The following is a 20811-nucleotide window of genomic DNA, read 5'->3' as shown; positions in this document are numbered from 1 at the left end:
AGGCAATTGGTTTGCTACAAAACAAAGCTCCTGAATGCACAAGTTTATGGCGTTCACTGGGGATCAACAGGTAGCACGATCCTTTAGTAAAACAGCCAAACACAAGGCAGGCTTGACAGTGCCCTTCTACCTGTATGTGTTACCGTACAGAATAGAGACCTTACTAAACACAACTGAATTATTACCATTGGTTGGTTTTGTTTATAGTACCATATAATAACCTGCCTTTTTCCGCAACTGTGGATCACGGGTACCTCGTATTCCTACGTATTCAGAGCAGCTTTTCTACGCTAGGCTACCTTTGTATCTTTGGACTTTTTGGTAAGTACTCTCATTATATAGAATATGTGTATATTCATGGTTTTATCAGCAGTAGATATTATATTTTTAAAACAATGGCACAGTCTTCCTGAGATTTAGTTTACGTTGTAGAAAGAAATTATCATGCTAATCCTGCTGCAGAGCTAGGTGAATGCTGCATACTATAACATTTTCAGTTTTGTTCTGTTCTTAAACTTAGACCACCCGTTATTTTTCGTTGAGTAGATTACTGAGGGCTTTTCCATACAAATTATTGTCCTGGGGCCCACCCACACAGACATGTGAGGATTTAAATGACAGCTGAGGTTTTAAATAAATTAACTTCAGCTTTAATATTTCTGTCTCCTAAGGCTTCAAATGCAACTTTTTGAAAAGGCGGTACTACTAGTGTCAAAAAAAAAACCAAAAAAAGGCAATTTTATCAGATGTATCCTTGTGCTTTTCTTTATTTTTCTGTCCAGATTTTCACATTTGATGTACAGGTGTTGTTGTTTTTACCGCAGAGGCCTAGGATCACCTACCCTTCTAATATCCACAGCTGATATTAGAAGACAAATATCAGGTAGTTCTGTAGAAGTTCAGGGCATGGGCAGGAGCCACTGACTAATTAAAGAGTTATCCTAATAATCATTGGCATTTAACTGTCCTACTTCGCGTAGGCAGTAAATGAATGGCTCATAAAAACAAACTTTCATTTTTTTTACTTTGCTTTCCAAGTGCATAATCCCTTTAATCCTTCACTACTTAAGAGTTTTTTTGTTAATTAAATGGAATCTCTGCAGGCTCAGTGATTCAAATTTCAGGACAAATACGTGTACTTAACAGGGGGAAAGTTGGCATAGGTCTCGGTGGGCAGCTTGAGGTTTAAAGCGGTTCTTTCAAGGTTATTTTGGAAATGAATGCGTGTTTCCTGGCAGTCAGCCACACAGAATCTTCCCTTCACTGTTTTAAGAGACGGGTTCCAGTTTATCTAATAATTCCTGCTACAAGCATTAACTGATTTTCACGTTCTGACTGATCTTGCCTAGAGTGGAAAGCTGTCCCTGGGGATGGGAGTATCAAGAGGAGTAGGAATCAACAAAGGCGAAGGAAGCAGATATCAGATCTTTGTCTTCTGATTTGGCAAGTTGATATTTCTTGTTACACTAGAACTAAGTAATGGGAGCGAAATCCTCTTCCCTGCAAGAATTCCCAAGGCGGATTTACAATAGAATTCTGGAGAGCAGTCACTATTTAGCCTGTTACTCTTATTCCTTTGCTATGTATGCATTTTGTATGAGTAAGGCTTGTAACAGAGAGGACCAACTGGTTATTTCTCTTCTGCAGACTCTGTTCAGATGTGGAACTAGGAAAAAAAAAATCACCTGTGCATGGAAGCATGTGGTTTCCATGCTTGGAAGAGTGGGATTGGGACCTGTATCACAAGGGAATGATGTATATGTGGTATGCTCATTCTAGCACAGCCCTGTCTTTTCTCTTGTGGTCTTTCTGCCACCTGTGTAGCTCCTTTCTTCTAATGTGCAGAAGAACCATCTGGTTGAGAAGAACCCTCATACAGCAGGAGATGAAGGCTACATAAGACGAGGAGAGGAAATCTGCAGAGTTTTGCAAAGAACAACACTCAAACTGGCTTTTAGATGCCATTTATGATGATCCTAAAGGGTTTTTCCAACCTAAATCATTCTATGATTCTACAATTCCTGCTCTCATTCCATCCATTTCTCCCCTAGTCCTTGTGACCATCCTCCTTCCTCGAGCTGGAGAGGGTGATGGGGAGGTATCTCTGGCTGTTTGTGACTGCCCAGCTGTGGTGTTGGCCTTTTCAGCTGAGGAAGTGGATTGCTTTACAAAGCCTAGAGCATGCATATAGTATCCCATCCCAGCACCAGTATGGCTTTTCTAAAAATTCTCTACGAGACAAGCAGGTTTTATACTTAGAAGGAAATATTCCACTGACAACCACTGTCTGTGGAAATAGATTAGTGTGGGAAGCCTCCAAAGCTGCCTTAGTTTACCAATTTCTGCAACCATACTAATGTTTTATTTATGTGACGATCTCTTTCTGTGCCATTAAGAATGACTGGAAGGTGCAGGAACAGTTATATCAGGTAGGATAAGAAGTACTGTCACAGCACAGTAAATCCTTTTCTTGTTCTGTAATTCCCTGAGGTGTATTTAATCACTCTTGAAAAGCACATAAATGTTAGGTGTTAAAGCCTCGCTGCTCCATGTGAGAAGTGTTCTGACCATATCCTACCCTGTTGATGAGTGCAGGCATAGCGAGATGCAGTGACAAGAGAATATGTTCCTGTCGCGTCCGCTGGCTTCTTGAGTAGAGTGCCCGTTCAGATTTCTAAATCCTTCAGCTCTCAAGTTAAAGAAAAAACCCAGCAGCTTCTTTTTCTCGTATTAGAACTCATAAGTTTGGGGGAACCATTGAGCATTTTCTGTGGTTACACCTCTACTTCTGTAAGGTAATACACTTATTGAGATGTACCACATCAAGTCAAAAAGATGCATTAAGGGCGGCTGTAACACTGATAATGTAAATCAGGGCAAAAAAAATGTCTTTGGCCTTCTGATGAGACTAGCTTGATAAGAGAGTCGTGGTGCCGAACTGCAACATCGCAGTTCCTCTTGTGTCAGTGATGTTTCTTCCCACCTCCCCTTTCACATACCTGTCCACTGTGTTTGTGATTCTAGTTCAAGAAAAATATATTATGCTTCAGATGCTTCCATAAATTTTGCTTTAGGCATGTATGTACTTTTTCTTTAGAACTGTGTTCTACACTTTGAAAGTTTCCCTACAATTTGTATAAAGGTGCACTGAATAAAAGTATTGTGATACCTTCTTTCTTCTGGGTTTTTTTTTTGCCTGCTTACATGCCTGTATGGTGTGTTCTTCAAGTTAAATGGTTTATACTTGTCCTAAATGGAAAGTATCAAAGTATCAATGCTGTGAATATTAGAAGGATTTTTTAAAATTATAAATGTTTCTCAGGTTTATAGTGTTGTAGCTGAAGGTAAGTTGTCTCGTTCACTTATCCATCCACCTCCACCTTTTTTTTTTTTTTTTTTTTCAGAATTGCATTTGTTCTAAACCTGCTGAAATGCTTGTGTGCAGGAGGAAAGTGAGCTAATGTAAGCTAAGATTTGGTTTAAAACTGACTTAAATGGATAACTCAGACATTTTATTTCAGTTTTGAAATGGCTTGTTTCAGTTTGGATTATGTAAACTGAGAGTAGATTTAACAGGTTTAAGATATACTGTGATAAGTCATCCTTAAAACATAGTAGGTGTCTTTGTATGGGGTTTTGCACTTGGTAAATCAAATAAAGCCTGATTTATTTTTGTCATGCAAACAGGTTGGACGAACAGGTGAGATCTTCCCTGATTTCAGGTGTTCAGCTGATGTTTTGGGGTTTTTTTTCATTCAAATACAATCCAGTTTGCTTCGGAGTATCTCAGGAATAGTCTGTTGCTTTAACTGGCAGGCACCCAGGATCTAGAAGGTGAAAGGAAACATAGCAGGTGATATCATAACAAACTCTTGCCAAACTGAGGTTAGAGGGAATTTCTATTTTCTTTGTAGATGGTATTAAAAATTCTTATTTACAGTGAGGGCAATGATGGTATCCAACAGCCTTTTCCGTACTGGTTCCAGGGATAGAGGGATGCTCAGCCATCTGTTCTGATGCACAGGTGACACAAAACCTGTGGATGGAGAACCTCCCTGGACAGGCTCTGAAGGAAGTCTTGTATCAGGGAAGGCTGGTCTGTAGCTGAGAGAGGAACTGAGGTAACGCTTGGTGATAGAATGAGACTTTCTATGATTTTAATAGTGAAAATTACCTTGACCTTTTACTGCCTGTTAAAATGCAAGCAGAGTGGTAGGAGCTGCCTGTTTAATGCTATTTCCTGTGTGTTAAGTTGCTTCAGAGTGGACCATCTCCTTTGGAGGTTTTTGCATCATCAGTGTTAGTCTCAGAATGATGTCAGAGAAGACTGCTTCTATGCTCTGAAAGATCTGATGGGAGGACTGAAAATACGAAAGCATATTCTGCTTTTAAAAGATACGATGATTATATGTTTGAGGGGAGTTACTACAGTTTCAGAATCTCTATCATCCAGAAGTATCAGGCCCAGAAACGCACAAGTGTGCCTGTGGAAGAGAAGGAGGTGAGAAACAGAAAACCTTTTGCTATGAACCTTTTGCTTTCCTTAGCCACACAACTCTTGCAAGAAATTATGAAGCCAAGACATGTGACAAACAGTTTTAATTACTGATGTCCGTTAACTATGCCAGGAAATGGTGCTGGTTCTGGAAGCAATAAAGAAGCAGCAGGCTCCCCTGCTTAAACTTATCTTTAGAGAGGATTTGTCTCCTTTTTCCATGCCTTTAGAAGGCCTGACATCACCCAGTCCTCCACATGCAGTCTGGCTAAAAGGCCCCTTTCTGACTTCCAAGACAAACAAATGGAAATGCAAAAATCTTGCACCTGGCCTGTTGCCTCATCCTCGGCCACCTGGGCTGCTTGAGAGTCATCACGGCATTCCCTGTTACTCGCTACATCATAAATTAAAGACTGTTGAAACGAGACATTCACAGAAAGCAGGCAGCACTTAGAGCTCAAAGAGTTAGAAGGACTGAGCTGCACTATTTCTACCTGAACTGGTAAGTGTCTTCAGGTATTAAAGAATCTGTATGCTCAATAAAAGCTCCCTGTGAAGCCAAAATGCACATGATCTATCAATTATTTGTCATCACCAAAAAAACCTTCTTTCCACAGCCCTGGTTCTGAATTACGGACAGTGAGGCTTTACTCCTTCTTTCTCCCTTAATTACCAATAATGAGAGATAGGTAGTGTGCTCCTTCCCCCCTCACCTGTGCTGGATGGAGGATTTCAGGGCTCAACCTGCACGCAGGAAGTTTGTCATCTTCTGTTAGGAAACAGGTTCAGCCACAAATGCTGTTCAGGAAAGCTAGTAGAAGCTTTAATTCTGATGACAGTGTTTCTTTTTATTTAGTTATTAATGATCCCTAAATCTTACTGTTCAACATTTTAACAAAAGATTGAGAGAACAAAACATTAAAAAGTTTGCATGTGGCGTCCTGAATGATTTAGGCCAGATGCCTGCACCATTTCTGCTTCTGTGACTTGTGCAGTCACCACTTGTCACCTACTAATCTGCATGTTACCTACCTTTGACTGAAGTCTTGTTAGCTGCTCTGGGTTTCTTTTCAGAAGACAAAATAATTTAAAAAGGAAAAAAGGAAGTTACAAGTCTGTGGCTTTTTTGCAGATCCAAAATTCCAAGCAAACTGACTTGATGATTCTGGCCACTGCATTTCCAAAGCATATTGCCAGAAGTGGGTTTACAGCTGTCTGCTACATGCAAAATGAAAAGGAGGATTTAAGCAAGTTCTTTAGTACTTTTAGATAAAAATATCTATTTATGGGGGAGTTAAAATGGGAACAGGCTTCTAATACATTTGTTGTATGTGATCGCTGTGAAGACGAATTACATGCAACAAGGAATTCTGTTCAAGGAAGTGCATGATTCACAGAATCACAGACTGGTTTAGGTTGGACTCTAACCCTAACCTTCTACTAGCCCAGGTTGCCCAAAGCCCCGTCCAACCTGGCCTTGAACCCTTCCAGGGAGGGGGCAGCCACAGCTCCTCTGGGCAGCCTGTGCCAGGGCCTCACCACCCTCATATTAAAGAATTTCTTCCTTATGACTAATCCAAATCTCCCCTCTGTCAGTTTAAACCCGTTATCCCTTTATCTGGGCTGCCGGTGCACGGTGCTGGCTCAGTTTTCCATCCACTACTACTCCCAGGTCCTTCTCCTCAGGGCTGCTCTCCAGCCACTCCTCACCAAGCCTGGATTTGTGCTTGGGATCTAAAAATGTAAAATTAAAAAAAAAAAAAAAATTTAAAAAACCAAAAATCCAACTGTTATCTCTTTTTGCCAAGGAGAAAACAGTAGATCTTTTGAGTTTTTACAGGATGTGGACATTAATTCTTTTATCTTATGTGTGGCTTAGAAACTAATGACGAGCAGAACTGTTTTATCCTGTTGCAAGATATCGTCTGCTGGTGCAAAAGTTGCTCTTTGATTTCTAAATAGATTGGTGGCTTTTCATGTGTCCTGTTCAGGTCTTTAAGTTTGTGAACTTGACATAACGGTCACTTAGTACTCATGGTTGAGTACTAATAGAGATGAGAGGTGACTTGGGCTAGGGATAAAGAGAAAGATTTATCTAAATACACTTAACTTCACAGTTCAGGCTTTGGTATGACATTTCCTCACATACTGTTTTATATTTCTTTGTATACAAGTTTATCAAAATACGTGTAAGTGTGGTTTGGTGAAAATAATGTGCTATCGTAATCTTCTGCTAAACGGAGAGATGGGCTGTCGTTATTCAAACACAAGAATCCTCAGCTGAAATCACTTCAAGGGGAAAATCACCCTTTACATGACATAGGGCAGGTATTCAATTTTAAATAACATTTAGTGAAGAAATTAAATGTTTTGTAAAAGGTTAAAAAATATGTTGTGATTTCCATGACTCAAACACGCGTTTTTTTTTCTCTTTAAGACCAAAGTTAACAGTAATTGATCAAAGAGACAGATACAGTGTTTGATGTGAAAATCTTTCCAACCTCAGAGTTACAAAAATAGTACCAGCAATGTATCACATCTACATATACCCCATCTGCAAAGTACTGAACGTTTACTTCACCCAAAAGATCAGTGTAATGATGTAGGACTGAAGGTGGTGCAGTCCAGCTGCACAGTAACATATATTTCTAAGATTAAGTCAACCACAGCTTTTCTCAGTGTTTCCACTGCGTCTCTTAAGCCAATCAGTGTCATACAACAGCAGATGAGAGCTATTAAGAAACACTTTGCAGCTCTAGATTTATGGCTTCCTCTCCCCTACGTATAAGGAGGAGTGCAATGGTCAGCCCAGGTATCTGTTTCCAGGGCTGAAAAGATCTGAAAATTAGGTCTATCTATATTTGCACACAAAACCCAAAACTGTTGGGTTTGAGCCAGACTTCAGGAGGAGATGCAGCTCTAGACTCAAGAGGACAGCTGGTAATGTAACAGAGACCGTGAGCATTACACGTGGCTCTACTGCATTCTACAGAGCTCCTTCTCAGCGTCAGATGCTTTCAGACTGCTCAAATTATGGCTCAGACCCTGTTTTGAAGAGGGACCAGAGAGCCATTCTGCCCTTCTATTACTGCTTTTAATTGCAGTACCACTTTCTACACGTAGATCTAGCACCACTTCTTAGAAATATGATTCCTAGTCCTAGAGGAAGAAAGTCTGCAAACCTCATATTTTAATTTTTTATTTTTAAAGTGATAGAAAAGATGCACTTTTTACTCAGTGGCTGGGCTATTTAGCGCTCTGAAATTCAGAGATTCTGATACACTCTCTATTAATGTAACAGGCTCTTGTTGTGTTCCAAGAGGGAATTCAAATGCAGTTGACCTGGACAGTCCAATTCCTAGTTCACCAAAAGATCTCTGAATTCTGTGGATTTGCCACGGTCCTGATATTCACCTTGTTCTTCCTCAGGAAAGCGGCAGCTGCAGGCATCATCTTCCTGAATTGACTGTTCAGGTGTGATATGCACTAAAGAAAAAGATCCAGTGTTCACTTTCTGTTATATTTACTCATTCATTTTATTCCACCCTTCTTCAGTCACAAGTGCAAGGAAGTCAGCATGAATTCCTAAGGATTCGGTGATCTGAAATTATTCTCTACAGCATGTACGTCTGATAAAACTAAATTATCATAGTTTGTTTTCCCTAGTGCAACAGGGACTGCTAGTGCTCTGCCATTGGAATGGAAGGAAGACCAACATGGAGTTGCTAGACTTTTGGAGTAATGCTATCGTCTCCTGTATTCAGAATTACACCAGAAGATCAAGCCCTTATCTCCAGGAAAGGGCAGAGAAAGAGAAAAACCTCAAATAACTCTAAAGTATCTTGGATGCAATTCCACCTCAGCTTTGTGCTGAACTCTTGAGCTTCCCTGTGGCTTATCAGCTCTCAGAGGGCAGCGCCGGGCCCAGGGGTGCAGCAGCACGTCCTGATCGACGCCCCCCTGCTGCCATTCAGAGGCGCTCGCCGCAGGCCCTGCATGCAGAGCTGGAACGTGCTGCCGCCACGCCTGGCGAGGACCTAAACCTGAACCGACCCTCGACCTCGCCTCAGCTTCTTCACCTCCCATGAAAGCTTCACTTCCGTAGATATACACGTGGTTAACTCGCAGTGTTGACAGAACACCCACAGGTAATTAAGTGCTTTCTGCAATAAAAACTCCCAAACTGTTTTCCTTTCAGTTGTTTCTGACCTACAAGGCCAAAAATGAAGCTATCTGCAACTACCTTTGAAAGACACTTATAAACCTCAGTTCCTGGTTTCTGTCTAGATTCAAGGAGAAAAACTAAGAGCATATCGATCTTACTTTTCTTGAAGACAGCATGTAGTTTCTTTTTCTGCCAGATACTGAAGCATATGCACAAAGGCAGCAGAAACACTATGCACAACAGCCCAGCTACAGTCAGAGAAATTCTGATAATGTCCTCCTGGAGGTCCTTCCCTAGGAAGCAAATGACATTCTGTAAGAAGTGTTACAGAGCAAAATTCTACCACCCAAAGCTGGCAAGTTTGTCTCCAACTCTGCTTCTGGGTAAGTCTGCAACACTGTAAATGGACAGAAGAAAGGGCTCTTGCTTTAAATGGTGAGCGAGCTGTAGTACGTTTCAAAGTCATGATTCTTTAGCTCTATAAGCAATATTATACAGTGGCTCACCTGGCACAGTGATAGAAACTGGAATTGCAGGAGACATGGTGGGTAGAGTAGTGACTAAAGTAGAGTTATGTAAAGCGTGTTTGCAGATGACATCTTTTGCTGCAGTTCCAGGCTCCAGGACCTCGTTTGCAGAGCACCTGAAAAACATTTAAAGCAAAACAGAAAAACAACAACAAACAACATGGAAAAAAACATCCAGTCAAGTGTAATAGCTGTAGCATTTACTCTTTGGTTACTTACTTTGTCCAGTTTTTACAGGAACCGTTGGGCTGATCATTAAAGGTTCCATAGCGGCAGGTTTGGCAGCCTTTGGCAGACAAGGACAGGTAAATTTGTACAAAATGAGCATTTAAAACAACATGGGAAACATTGTATTTGCCTGCTTGTACAATGACTGTGGTCCACGTTCATAGAATTACTATTTCATAAGCTGCCCTGAGTATGCAAGGCAAGTCTTTCCCCATGAGCTATGGGCCAGCACAGTCCTCGGCTCCAGAGCCAGTTTACCTGGCACTAGATGCCCCAAATTACATCTAACTCCAGAGCTCCCACCTCCGTTCCCCACATGCTGGTGACAAAAGAGCTGTCATGCAAAGGGCACTAAGGAGTGAGGACTGGAGCTCGGGGGGCTCAAGAATCAGGTGGGTATGTCTGCTGCCGTGCTTGCTCCAGCACCGTGCAAACGCTTTAGCAGCAGCAGCGGCAGCTTGGATCTTGCAAGGCCCCTACTCCAGTTCCCGCGCTGTGCCAGAGGCAGGGGTTGCGTCTGGCGCAGCGAGTGCAGTAGGTTGAAGCTGGTGGGCAAAGGCGACCTTACCGGCCCCGCTGCTCTCCTGGCCCACGCCGCAGCTGCGGTCACAGCGGGAGCAGCCATCGCCGCTGCAGCGATACCCCTCCTTGCAGGTGCATTCGGCATCGCTGTTTGAGGAGCACTCTTTTAAGTACCTGAATCTCCCTGGAACGTGTGAAGGAGCCGTAAGTGACAGAGGCGCGCGGGCCCGTCCGGCGCAGCACGGCAAAAGCTGGGGACATCTGCTCGCCCCGCAGCCGGGCCAGTGGCTCCGGCGGGAGCCCCGCGGACGCGTCCTTCAGCCAGCGCCGGGCGCAGGGGCTCGACAAGCGAACGCGCCGTCCCCCACCCGCGCGGCAACGAGGGGGCTGCAAGCGGCCGCCGCTGCCCGCCGGGCCCCGCCGCCCCCCCCCCGGTACCTTCGCACTTCCTGCAGAGCGTGCAGCCGCGGAGTCCCGCCGCGCTGGAGAAAGTGTCGGGCGGGCACTGCCGACACACCGCGCCCGGCCCGCAGCCGGCGCCCACCACGAAGGTACCTGCGGGCCGAGACAGAGGGTGAGCGGCTGCCGCGGGGCCGCGCCCGGCGCCCCTCGCCCCCCGGCCCGGCCCTCACCCGCCGGGCAGTCGGCGCCGCACGGCAGCGCGGCCGCGGGCCGCGGGCCCAGCGCCAGCGCCAGCAGCGCGGCCGGCAGGAGCGCCCGGCCCGCCCGCGCTGCCGCCGGTCCCATGGGGTCGGTGCGCGGCGGCGCGGCCCGGCGGAGTGCGCGCGGGGCGGCGGGCGCCGGCCCTTAGGGGCCGCCCCCGCAGGGCCGGGCTGCGTCAGCCCGGGGGCGGCGCGGAAACCCCGGCCCGGCGGGGCTTTCCGGGCCGCGACCCCCGGCCCTGCCGGGCAGCGCCCGCGGCCCTCTCAGCGCTGCCGGGCAGCGGCCGCCGCCGGGGCTTCCCGGTGAGTCCCACGCGGAATCCCCGCGGCGGCGCGGCCCGGCGCCCCGCACCGGGGGGGGGGGGGGGGGGGGTGTGCGGCGGGAGGCGGCGCGGGCGGGGCCGGGGGGCTCCGGGGCAGCGGCGCGCGCCCCGTGCGAGGGGGGCGGGGCCTGCCCGGCGGGGGTCCGGCCGCGCGGCCCGGCCCCGCCCCCTGCGGCTCCCCGCGGCCAATCCCCGCCGCTGCTGCGCGGGCGCGTGGCCGCGGGGGGTGCCGGCCCGCCCCCGTGAGGCCCCGCGTGCGTGCCAACTGAGGCGGGAACTCACTTGGTGCCGCCCCCCCGCCCCCCAACCCGGGACCCGAGCGCCTCCGGCAGAGCCCTCGGGAGCGCGTCCCCAGGGGCCCGGGCCGCGGCCCTCAACGGCCCCGGTAGCCGCGCCGCCTGTCGCAGTGCCGAAACGGCCCCTTGAAGCCAGGGAGAGCGCCTGCCCCAGACCACGGGCGTTCCCCGCGCCCCGAGTTGTGGCCGGACGCTCCGGGCAGGGCCCGCAGGAGCAGGGCGGCAGGGCCGGCACCCCGCGGCCCGAGGGCAAGCGGCGGCGGCTCGCTCGGAACGTACGTACCGTGCGCGCGCGCGCGCGCGCGCGGCGGGGGTGACGTCACGGCGGGGGGCTCCGGCGCGCGCTGCGAGGCTGCGCCCGGGGGGAACGTGAGGAACCCGGCGCGTGCGCGGGGCGGGGGCCTCACTCGGCCGGGAGGCGGGGCCGGGCGGGGGCGGGGCCGCCCAGAGCCGCCCGCGCCTCGGCCGAGGTGAGTCGCCGCTGCTCCCGGCGCCCCCGCGGGCCGCGCCGCGCCCCGGCCCGTTGGGCCCGGTCGTAGGAGCCTCTCCGGAGGGCGGGTGGGGCGGGTCGCTGCTTGCGGGGGCCGGGGCCTGCCGGGCCCGCATCGCCTCAGCGGTCGCCGTGGTGGCTGCGCCCAGCGGCGGCGGCGGGCAGGGCGGGCAGGCGCTCGCTGCTCTGCCGGGGGGCTCCCCCTCTCCGTGCCCCGTGCCGCGGCGGGCTCTGCGGCCTCGCCCTGCGCCGCTTCTGAAATCCCTGCTGCGTGGAATGGCGCCGTGCCCTAAACCAAACATGGATACGTGGGGACGCGGCCTTTCACCTGCCCTGGCTGAGCCGATAACCCCTAAAACCTCCCCTGCCTCCGGTAGATGCTTGGTCGGGGCATTGACGGGTGCGGTTTTTTTGAAGGCGGCCTTCCTAGAGTTTCTGGCTCAGCCACCTGCCAGAAGTCACCATGTCGAGAAACTTGCACGTGCGCACGGCAGAGAATACGTTTAGCTTAAAGGTTTGAGGAGGCCTGTGCATATGCTGGCACTGAGAACCGCGGGGAAGGTGAACGCTCGTGGCTGTTGGGTCCGCGTGACTTGGTTCTGCCTTCTCAGAAACCGGTGTTGCCCTGGTAGCATTTACAGCATGACAGCTTTGACATACGCACCCGCGTGACGAGCAGTACTAATGCTCAAGAACTGGCCAGTGTGTTAGATAAATGCTTGAGGACAGTAGGGAGAGACTGCATTTTGCTAGATTAGGGGAAAGGGAAGACTCTTCAGGATCAGGTGCCTATTTGCATCTAAAGAACTAATGAGAGAGAGGGATACAAACTATGATCTAGAGTATTTTTCTACAATGAGAAGCAGATGCAGTGTTTCTGCGTTGTGACTATTCAGGTAGTCTGTTACTAGTCAGTCAAATTCATATAGAAGTTAATTTTGCAGAATCAGTGTATACCCTTGAGATGAATTATTAAGAAGCTCCAGGTTATCTTTAATTTAGTGTTAATACCTGTGGTTTGAGTGTACTTGTTCAGCTGGCCTTGTGTTGACGGTACGTGAAGCTGCCCTAAAAGTAGGATTTGACATGCTGGATTAGGCTGCTTAGGTTGCTTCTGCATGCTGCAGGATGTATATCACTGTAATACTGTATATGATTGCATTCTGGAAATAGCATCTCTCTAAATGGAGCTAACAGCAGAGGACGAACCTGAAAACAGATGAAGTTGAAGCAGGATAAGCTGATGGGTTTTTTTCATGCAGGCAACTAAATGTGCATCTCATTTTATGAATTGCTCCCAGGCACTGTGTGCATTTCTGGATGGAAAGCCCCTACATAGGAAAAAAATCCCTGTTTCAGAGAGTGGATGACCTGTGAAATGCCTTCTCACACCACAGATGCTTTCACAGACTTCTGTCAGACCAGTATGAGTTAGTGTGTATTTTACATGATGTAAAGTTACTTTAACTTAACCTTCAAATGGAAATTTGGCCCTTCACCTCAACTTGAATTTAGGAGTCAGAAAAAAAAGTCTTAAGCCTAGTTTGTTCCATTTGCTAAATTCTGTGGTCTGCTTCCCCCATCACACATGTGCACACACATTTCTCCCCCACAGCATTATGAAATACCCAGAAAATCTGTTGCTGAGGTTTTGCAGGGGCACTGGTCGAGTCATTATAAGTCACAGGAAACTCTTCATGAAGCGTGCTATGTGGAAACTAAATACCAGACATGAGGTCAAAGCTCATGCAAGCCCTTTTTATAAATGCTGACCTGGGTAGGAGTCAGTAGTCTGGGTATGAGTGAGGGCGTGCAAATTGAAAACAGCTCTGCCACCCACCTTGAGCCCCTCTCTCTGGCAGACTCAAATCACGTAAAGTCTTGATTAGGCCAAGCTTCTTCCTGTTCCGGTGTGATGTGCTGTGCCTCCCACTGCACGAATGTCTTAATCCCTTAATATCATAATGCGCTCTTCGTAAGAAGCTGTTTAGTTAAATTGCTGTGAATATTAATTAAAGCTAATGGACCATTCTGAGGTGGCTTAAATGAAAGATAATGCAAAAATGCAAATTACTCAGTTATACCGTTAGGAAGGATTTGTACTAAGGGATTTGCCATCTAAGTACACTGTCTCTTTCTGCCCCCCTCAGCCCCTCCCCTCGCAACCATCTCACCTAATAGCAACCCCTCAAGATATGGCCTCAAAAAGAGCATTGGTGATTCTCGCAAAAGGGGCAGAGGAAATGGAAACTGTAATCCCCACTGATGTCATGAGGAGAGCTGGGGTGAGTATGCGGACAGTGAAAAATCTTTTTGTGAGTGCTTTGTCAAGGGAATACCTTTGCCTCAACTTAATGTTCACTGCTAGGAGGTCAAGCCGTAGTCTGTTGTATGAGGTGAAAATTTACCCATGCCTTCTTACTGGTTAGCAATTATTTGCGCCATGCCCCAAATAAGCATGCATGACAACTGACATTTGTGCAGAAGATAACCTTTTAAAATACAAACCTAATGTAGACTAGAGCAGACGTTTTGAGTAAATCTCTCCCTGTCAGAAAACATGGCTACTCCCATGCACAGTAGCGGGAAGTGTTTTTTTTGTAGGGGTCTGAACAGCTCAGCACGTTACAGCTTATCACATTTACATGGCTTTTCTTGAGTTACTTCTAAACTTCTGTTATTAACTATAGTTCTGTCTGTTGGGATTCCTCATGCTGTTTGTTACTTTGGCAACTGTAGTGGTACGCAGTGTTATCATCTGATTAGGTATGAAAGTAAGTTTTTAAATAAATACACCAACTTCAAATGTATAGAAATGACTACAATAAAAATTAACTTCTCCCACCACCTTTGTCATTCTGTTAATGTACTCCCCGTTTTGGCTGCCGTAAGAAGCACAAGCTTGTCTGCTTATTCTGTGAACTTGAGCTGTGCCATTGTTTTGCTGATTAAGGATACCAGTTAAACTCGGACACCAGAGTGACAAGAGTAGGCCGATTTTAGTGGTGGTAACCAAATAATTTAATAGAGTAAAACAGAAAACATGCAGTAAGAAAAGGCAGAGTAATGGACCTAAAGCAAACAAATAGGACAATACAGGGTAATGAATCAAATCATTACTACATGAGAGAAAGAATAGTGATTGGGAAAGATCCATCACCACTCACATACTTTGCCATCACCCAGACCCGCAGGCAGCCCCGGTTACAGCGAGGGTTTGCAGAGCCTTTCCCAGCCAGTGGGAAATCCTACGCGGTGCCTCCACCCGTAGCTGAGGCCTCCAAAGGCGCTGTGAGTGGGTCCAGCCTTATATACCCAAAAATCAGCAAGGCAGAATAGCTGGCACCTTTGTTTTGAGCAGAAAGTATCTGTTTTTCTTCCTCTGTTGGATTCCACCCAAAGCCTGGCCAGGGCTTGCAGCAGGGTGGGGGGGGGGGGAACCAAGGGAGTTTACAACAAGGCCAAATACGTGAGTTCTCGGCCTGGAACAAGGCTGAGAAAGGGAAGCCGGATACATTCTCTCAGCTTTTCATCCTCACCACTGATTATATTCTGTCTAAGCTGCGTCTTTCACCAGCGAGTTTACATACTTTGTTAATGATTACAGACTAAGTTAGCAGCTTCGGCTCAGGGCCTGTTGTTCAGGCTTCAGTATTTCAATGCTTTAGCACTTTTTACATCAGCATAAGTGGTTGTTACAACTTGGTACAATACCTACTAGCACAATGGTTATCAGGTATAAAACATATAGGATTCATCTATAGGTCAACTCTGTCTTGGGCCTGTTGTGCAAGCCTTAGCACTTCAGCCATGCACATCTGTGATACTATGTCCAGGCATCTAAGAGCCAAGGGAGAGAACTGAACATGCCATAAGTGTGTTTGAGAATGGATTAAGACTGCAGAGAGACTTTCATTCATTATCTGAGCTGCTTAGTCCGGCTCTCCTGGGTTGTTTTGTTTAAAATCCGTGGGATCAGATATTCTCTAAATGTCCTGTTTGAAAAGTTGAACTATTAGAGGTATTTGTTAATCTCTAGGCTAATATCACTGATTACCCTGTGTGTTAGGACTTAATCATGGTTTGGGGAAGCTTAAATGTTGTGCTATTCTTGACAGCTTTCGGTAGTGCTTCGCTCATTCTGTGTACTACTTAAGAACTAACATATAAGAAGAATGCTCTAAATTCTTGAATTGTAATAATATATCTATTCTTCTGTTAGATCAAGGTGACTGTTGCAGGCCTAACAGGAAAAGAACCAGTGCAGTGCAGTCGAGATGTTTTCATTTGTCCTGATGCCAGCCTTGAAGATGCCAGAAAAGAGGTTGGTCATCACCCTGGTCTGATATAATGGCCAACACGGCTTTTCTCACAGTTTCAGAGGTGAATTTGGAAGGCTTATGCATTACTTTAGAAATACGTTGCATCTTATGTCAGGTCTGTGCAGTAGTGAATCACAGAACTGCACATCCCACAGTGCTCCCCTTCAGTGTTGTCCCACTTCATAGCATACTAGGATCAGACAGATTTCTTAATTCTGCACAGGTATTTGATTTTGCAAAGCATTAGACGTAGAGCTTTATTTTGCCTGTTAGTCAGCCCAACAAAACACCATCATTAGGAACAACTGAAAAGTTCTGATGGGAACCTAAACAATGCTGTGGTTAGACCTGTACGGTAAGGCTAGAGCAAAAGCCCTTGTCCTTACAATGCAAGAGCTGCCATTTGCTTGCTGAAGCTCTTAAATGCACTAGGCTTAAAAGTTAGTTCTGTGACAGACTTTATCGATAATAGGCTTTTCCTGGAATAGGAAGCAGTATTTTGTTCCATAATTGGAACTGGTTCTGTGACCATAAAGTGGTGTTCAGTGGAAGAAAAGGTAGATCCTTTTGCTTCTCACTCAGCTGGGCTGTAGTGGCCTTAAAACAGTGTAATGTGTGTCCCAGCCTCTGTTCAGCAGAACAGTTTTATCTTTTGTTTGTTTAGGGTCCTTACGATGTCGTGGTCCTGCCTGGTGGTAATCTTGGAGCTCAAAACTTGTCAGAGGTAAAGTTCTGGTATCTTAAATATTCATGGGCATCCTCATGAGTAGTGGGTGGTCTACACTTGCTTACTAATCCTGCAAATTCAGTTCAGCATCTGAAAATTGTCTTCTGAATCCTTCTTGTGAATACACAGGTGCGACAGCTGAGTAAATTCTTGGACTTGAGTGCCTAGTTAAGTGGAATAAAAATGGAAGGGTGCTTTGTATTGTGGGAAAATCTCTGTTCATAATCATATGAAGATGAAACAGTTGCAAATTAAGATTTAATTCCATGAAATATAAAACAGGCCGAACCCACAGGACTCTGTTCCTTTGCTCAGAGATTCTGTCTCTGGTGTCTCTGTCTCTGTTGTAGTGGTGGTATAAATGCCTTGTGGAAGGCAGGCAGACAAACAAGTTGATCTATCAGATAGGATTTAGATGGTATCACACAGTTTGTAAGCCCTAGAATATGAGACAAATATCCCATATACATCTTCTTAAGAATGATAGAGACTGTCTGGAGGTATCTCATGAATACTCTTTCCTATTTGTCTTGTGAAGTTTTCAAACAACAGCTTTCTGTGGCTGTGGATTAACCAGCTTTTATGTGGGCCAAGTACTTCCTTGCAGTTCCTTCTGATTTCCTGGCTCTTTCCTTATGGGACAAGTACTTATTGGTTTCAGTTTTTCTCCTTCTTAGTCTTTTCATTGCCCTCTGTCCTGAGGCAGGATGGAGAGCTGTCAGCCGGTTTTCTTTGTAAAACTTTGTTTATGAATTTGCAGTGGAAAATATTTCAACCATGCTTCAGATAAAGTGAAGTGACTTGTGATATGGTTTCTTCATACAGTCTCCTGCTGTAAAAGACATTTTGAAGGACCAGGAAAGCAGAAAAGGCTTGATTGCTGCTATATGTGCAGGTGGGTTAACAAGGTGTCTTGCTTTGTAAAGCATTTGGGTATTTTGAAGGGGTGGGCAGAGTTTCCTGTCTTACAAAACTGTATTCCTTTATTTTAGTAGCAAGGATTTGTACTGTACATGCACCCATCAGCATTTGAATTTTTTGTAAATTTCATATTACACACAGGAATCTCTACAATACCGTGAACACTTCTCCTACAAGTTCTGCTTGGTACCCGGTTCTTTCCAATCAGTTGTATTACTGTCTTTAAAATAAAAAGTGAAAGGTTACGTGCTAGGATTTTTTATAAAATATTTGCTTATTCTGGTGACCTTTCTGTGAGGACACAGTGCTGGCAGAACATTCTTGCTATAAATTTATCTCACATCTCCTCTCCTGCCCTTTAGCTTCAGAAGGGAGGCTGTAAATATAGAATTACAGGCTCACCCTTCCTCATCCGAGGGGTAGCAAAAGGTGGAATTACTCTGAGGAAAAGGTTGTCTGTTTATGTATTCTGCACAGCTAGCTATCCAGTTCATTCCTTTGTAAGATTTGTGTGTAAAAAAGCCAGATGAACAATTGCCAATACTCCCAGGTGAACTGAGAGCCTGGCCTAGGTACCCGTAGCTGAGAATGAGAGTGGCAGTGAGTGTGTAAAAGATAGTCTCAACAGTGTGCTTGTGGGAGTGTATTTTCACTTTTGTTTTCTGGGACGTTGCTGGGGTTTCTTTGCTTTCGTTCTTCAGTTAGGTGATACGCATACAGAGTTGTGAACATTCTTGAACTTGGCAGTGGCAGTCGTCTTCTCTGTCTGTATCTCTTGCAGAATAATCACAAATTCATGGTTGCTCAGTAAAGGCCTTTGCTTGTCATCAGGACATTTACTTAGGTAGAATGATCCTTAGAGCTGATTCCAGAATCCTTAGAGCTGATTCCAACACAAGGAAGGTTATTTCCTGGACTATATCTGAAATGAATCAAATGTACAGAAGTGAAACTCACATTAGGCAAATTCTGCCTTCAATTTCTTTTGGAATTCCCGTAAGGGTTTTCTGTCAGATGACCTAAGACTTTTTGACACAAGCTCCTTCCTCAGTTCAGGCCAAGGAGGAAGTATGAAAAGAAAAGAGAAAGACTTAAAACCAACAACTTAGCAGGTAGCCTGTGATCTGTCCAAAATGCTGACTGGTACATGATGGCAACATGTAAAGACTTGCTCAAATGAAATTTTATGTGTTAATAAGTCTCTAAATTCAAGGCTTAACAAGGCGGTAAAGTAATTGTACCTGGTCAATGTTTAGATTGAAATGCAGATGTTTTGTTACTCAGTTTCAAGCAGTTTTAAATAAAGTGTATTATCTGGAAGTGAAATGACAGTTGTTCTCGACTCCTTCAAAGGCAGCACAATCACTCGTAGGACAGCTGAGTAAACCAGGTGTTCTCTAAACATTCTCTTCATCTGTTTCTCTGCACGAGGCATTTTGTGTAATAGAATGGGAGAGATTATACAGCTATGTTCTTTTTGAGGTTTTTTGCATCAGAGATAGGGCTGGCATCAGTTCTATAAAAAGTCTGTCCACAGCGAGCCTTGAGGGCCTAGTGTTGGAATGTGTGTTCTTAAAAGTGTTTGTAGCAGAAACAAGTTCCTCGCTGGTGCAACTTTGTGTCGTTACAGGTCCTACTGCCCTTCTGGCACATGGGATAGGGTTTGGAAGCAAAGTCACGACACATCCTTTGGCCAAGGATAAAATGATGAATGGAGGTATGTGATGACTTTTGCAAGTTTCTTGCTAAATCCTTCTCAGAATTGGTTTTTTTTTTAGATGAACCCTTGATTTAAAGAAAGGAAAATAGTTTTTGTGTCTTATTTTTTATCTCTGAATTTCCTTAATGCTTTCCTGAATGTAATCAAAATTCAACTGAATATATGCTAAGACTGTATTTTCTAAGTCTGTCTAACCTGAAAATACAGGGCTGTATTAATATTCTCATTCTTGGGGAAAATACACTGCTGCTGTCATACTAGGAGCATTTTTTCCCCTATCCTCTCGAGGCTGAGCCATCTCTTACCCTTTTGGTTCTTCACCTCAAAGCCCAGCAGCACCTTTCCTGTTTTCCCATGAGTAGTGCTTCTGGTGCTATGAGCAGCTGATGGGTCCACACTTCTTTCTCATACCCCAAGGAAGTGGTGGTGAAGCACTATTAAGAAGTCATTCTGTGAATGGGAATGAGTTTGAAGGTGAGCAGGAGATGTCAGAGTTCCTCCAGTTCCCTCTGCATGCAATTGGGAAAAAGAGAGCTGTGAACAGCTGCACAAAAGCAGTCCGACTTCCAAAAGTAACCTCACGGGAACTGACAGGCACAGCGAGCGCTTCTTGATGAGCTTGTAGAATGAGAGGTGCATTCCCATACCGTGTGGATAAGCTGCCAGAGCTCCCCGCGGGCCCTTTTTCTCCCTGAGGACCGCAGGCAGCAACGAGCTGCTGTCCCAGCAGGGCCGGGGTGCAGAGCCTGCGGCAGGCCGGGCCGTGCTCTGCGCCAGCGTGGGCACTGTGCTGGAGACTGACCCTCTTTCTGCTGTCTGTCCCCCAGCACACTACAGCTACTCCGAGAGCCGTGTGGAGAAGGATGGGAATATCCTCACCAGCCGCGGCCCTGGCACCAGCTTTGAGTTTGGGTTGGCCATTGTTGAAACGCTGATGGGCAAGGAAGTGGCCGAACAGGTGAAGGCTCCCCTAATACTGAAAGAGTGAAATCCTGGTGTGGGACGGGGAGCAGGACAAGTTCGGGTGGAGAGTCTTGTCCTTCGTAGAATAACTGTAAGATGCATTGTTGTAAATACAATTTAATTGTGGGTGAAATTAGCCACTGTACTTACCTAAACGGGGATACCTTAACAAACCAATGGTCTTTATTTCTGGAAAAAGATCCTGTTAGCAAAAAGCTTCATCACGAAAGGGCAGCCAGCATCTAATAATCTTAGTTAGCTCTTGGATGGCATTTAAAAATCACATGGGAAAATGTTTGCTGAGTAAATAAAAATGAAGCAACCCTGCTTGTGCGTTGTTCCTTTGTGTGTTTTCTCCCAGTCCAGACCTATTAAACTGTTTTACCGCAACGGCTAGCAACGTACTATTCAAAACAACTTCTGTCTAGAATCTCACACAGCTCTCCTGAG

General features: G+C 45.9%; 2 protein-coding genes across 4 annotated transcripts; one reads left to right on the top strand and one right to left on the bottom strand.

Moving 5' to 3' along the window:
* Positions 1–7678: 7678 nt before the first annotated feature.
* On the bottom strand, positions 7679–10699 carry TNFRSF9 (TNF receptor superfamily member 9). Its single transcript, XM_074924986.1, has 7 exons — positions 10570–10699; positions 10376–10492; positions 9984–10121; positions 9407–9473; positions 9167–9303; positions 8819–8953; positions 7679–7981 (listed from the first exon to the last, which is right to left on the bottom strand). The coding sequence occupies exons 1-7, from the start codon at positions 10682–10684 to the stop codon at positions 7854–7856; spliced, it is 837 nt and encodes a 278-aa protein (XP_074781087.1). The 5' UTR covers positions 10685–10699; the 3' UTR covers positions 7679–7853.
* Positions 10700–10796: 97 nt separating this feature from the next.
* Positions 10797–20688, top strand: PARK7 (Parkinsonism associated deglycase). 3 transcript variants are annotated; one of them, XM_074924989.1, is made up of 7 exons: positions 10797–10902; positions 13859–13993; positions 15931–16032; positions 16695–16754; positions 17583–17652; positions 19309–19395; positions 20226–20688. In XM_074924989.1, the coding sequence occupies exons 2-7, from the start codon at positions 13904–13906 to the stop codon at positions 20384–20386; spliced, it is 570 nt and encodes a 189-aa protein (XP_074781090.1). In that variant the 5' UTR covers positions 10797–10902; positions 13859–13903; the 3' UTR covers positions 20387–20688. The 3 variants fall into 3 exon arrangements, with proteins under 3 accessions (XP_074781090.1, XP_074781089.1, XP_074781088.1); XM_074924988.1 differs by lacking the exon at positions 10797–10902 and adding an exon at positions 11235–11493; XM_074924987.1 differs by lacking the exon at positions 10797–10902 and adding an exon at positions 11597–11688.
* Positions 20689–20811: the final 123 nt, after the last annotated feature.

This window comes from Athene noctua, chromosome 22 (genome assembly GCF_965140245.1).
Source record: "Athene noctua chromosome 22, bAthNoc1.hap1.1, whole genome shotgun sequence".
Lineage (NCBI taxonomy): Eukaryota > Metazoa > Chordata > Aves > Strigiformes > Strigidae > Athene > Athene noctua.
This window is presented reverse-complemented; position numbering and strand designations above follow the sequence as displayed.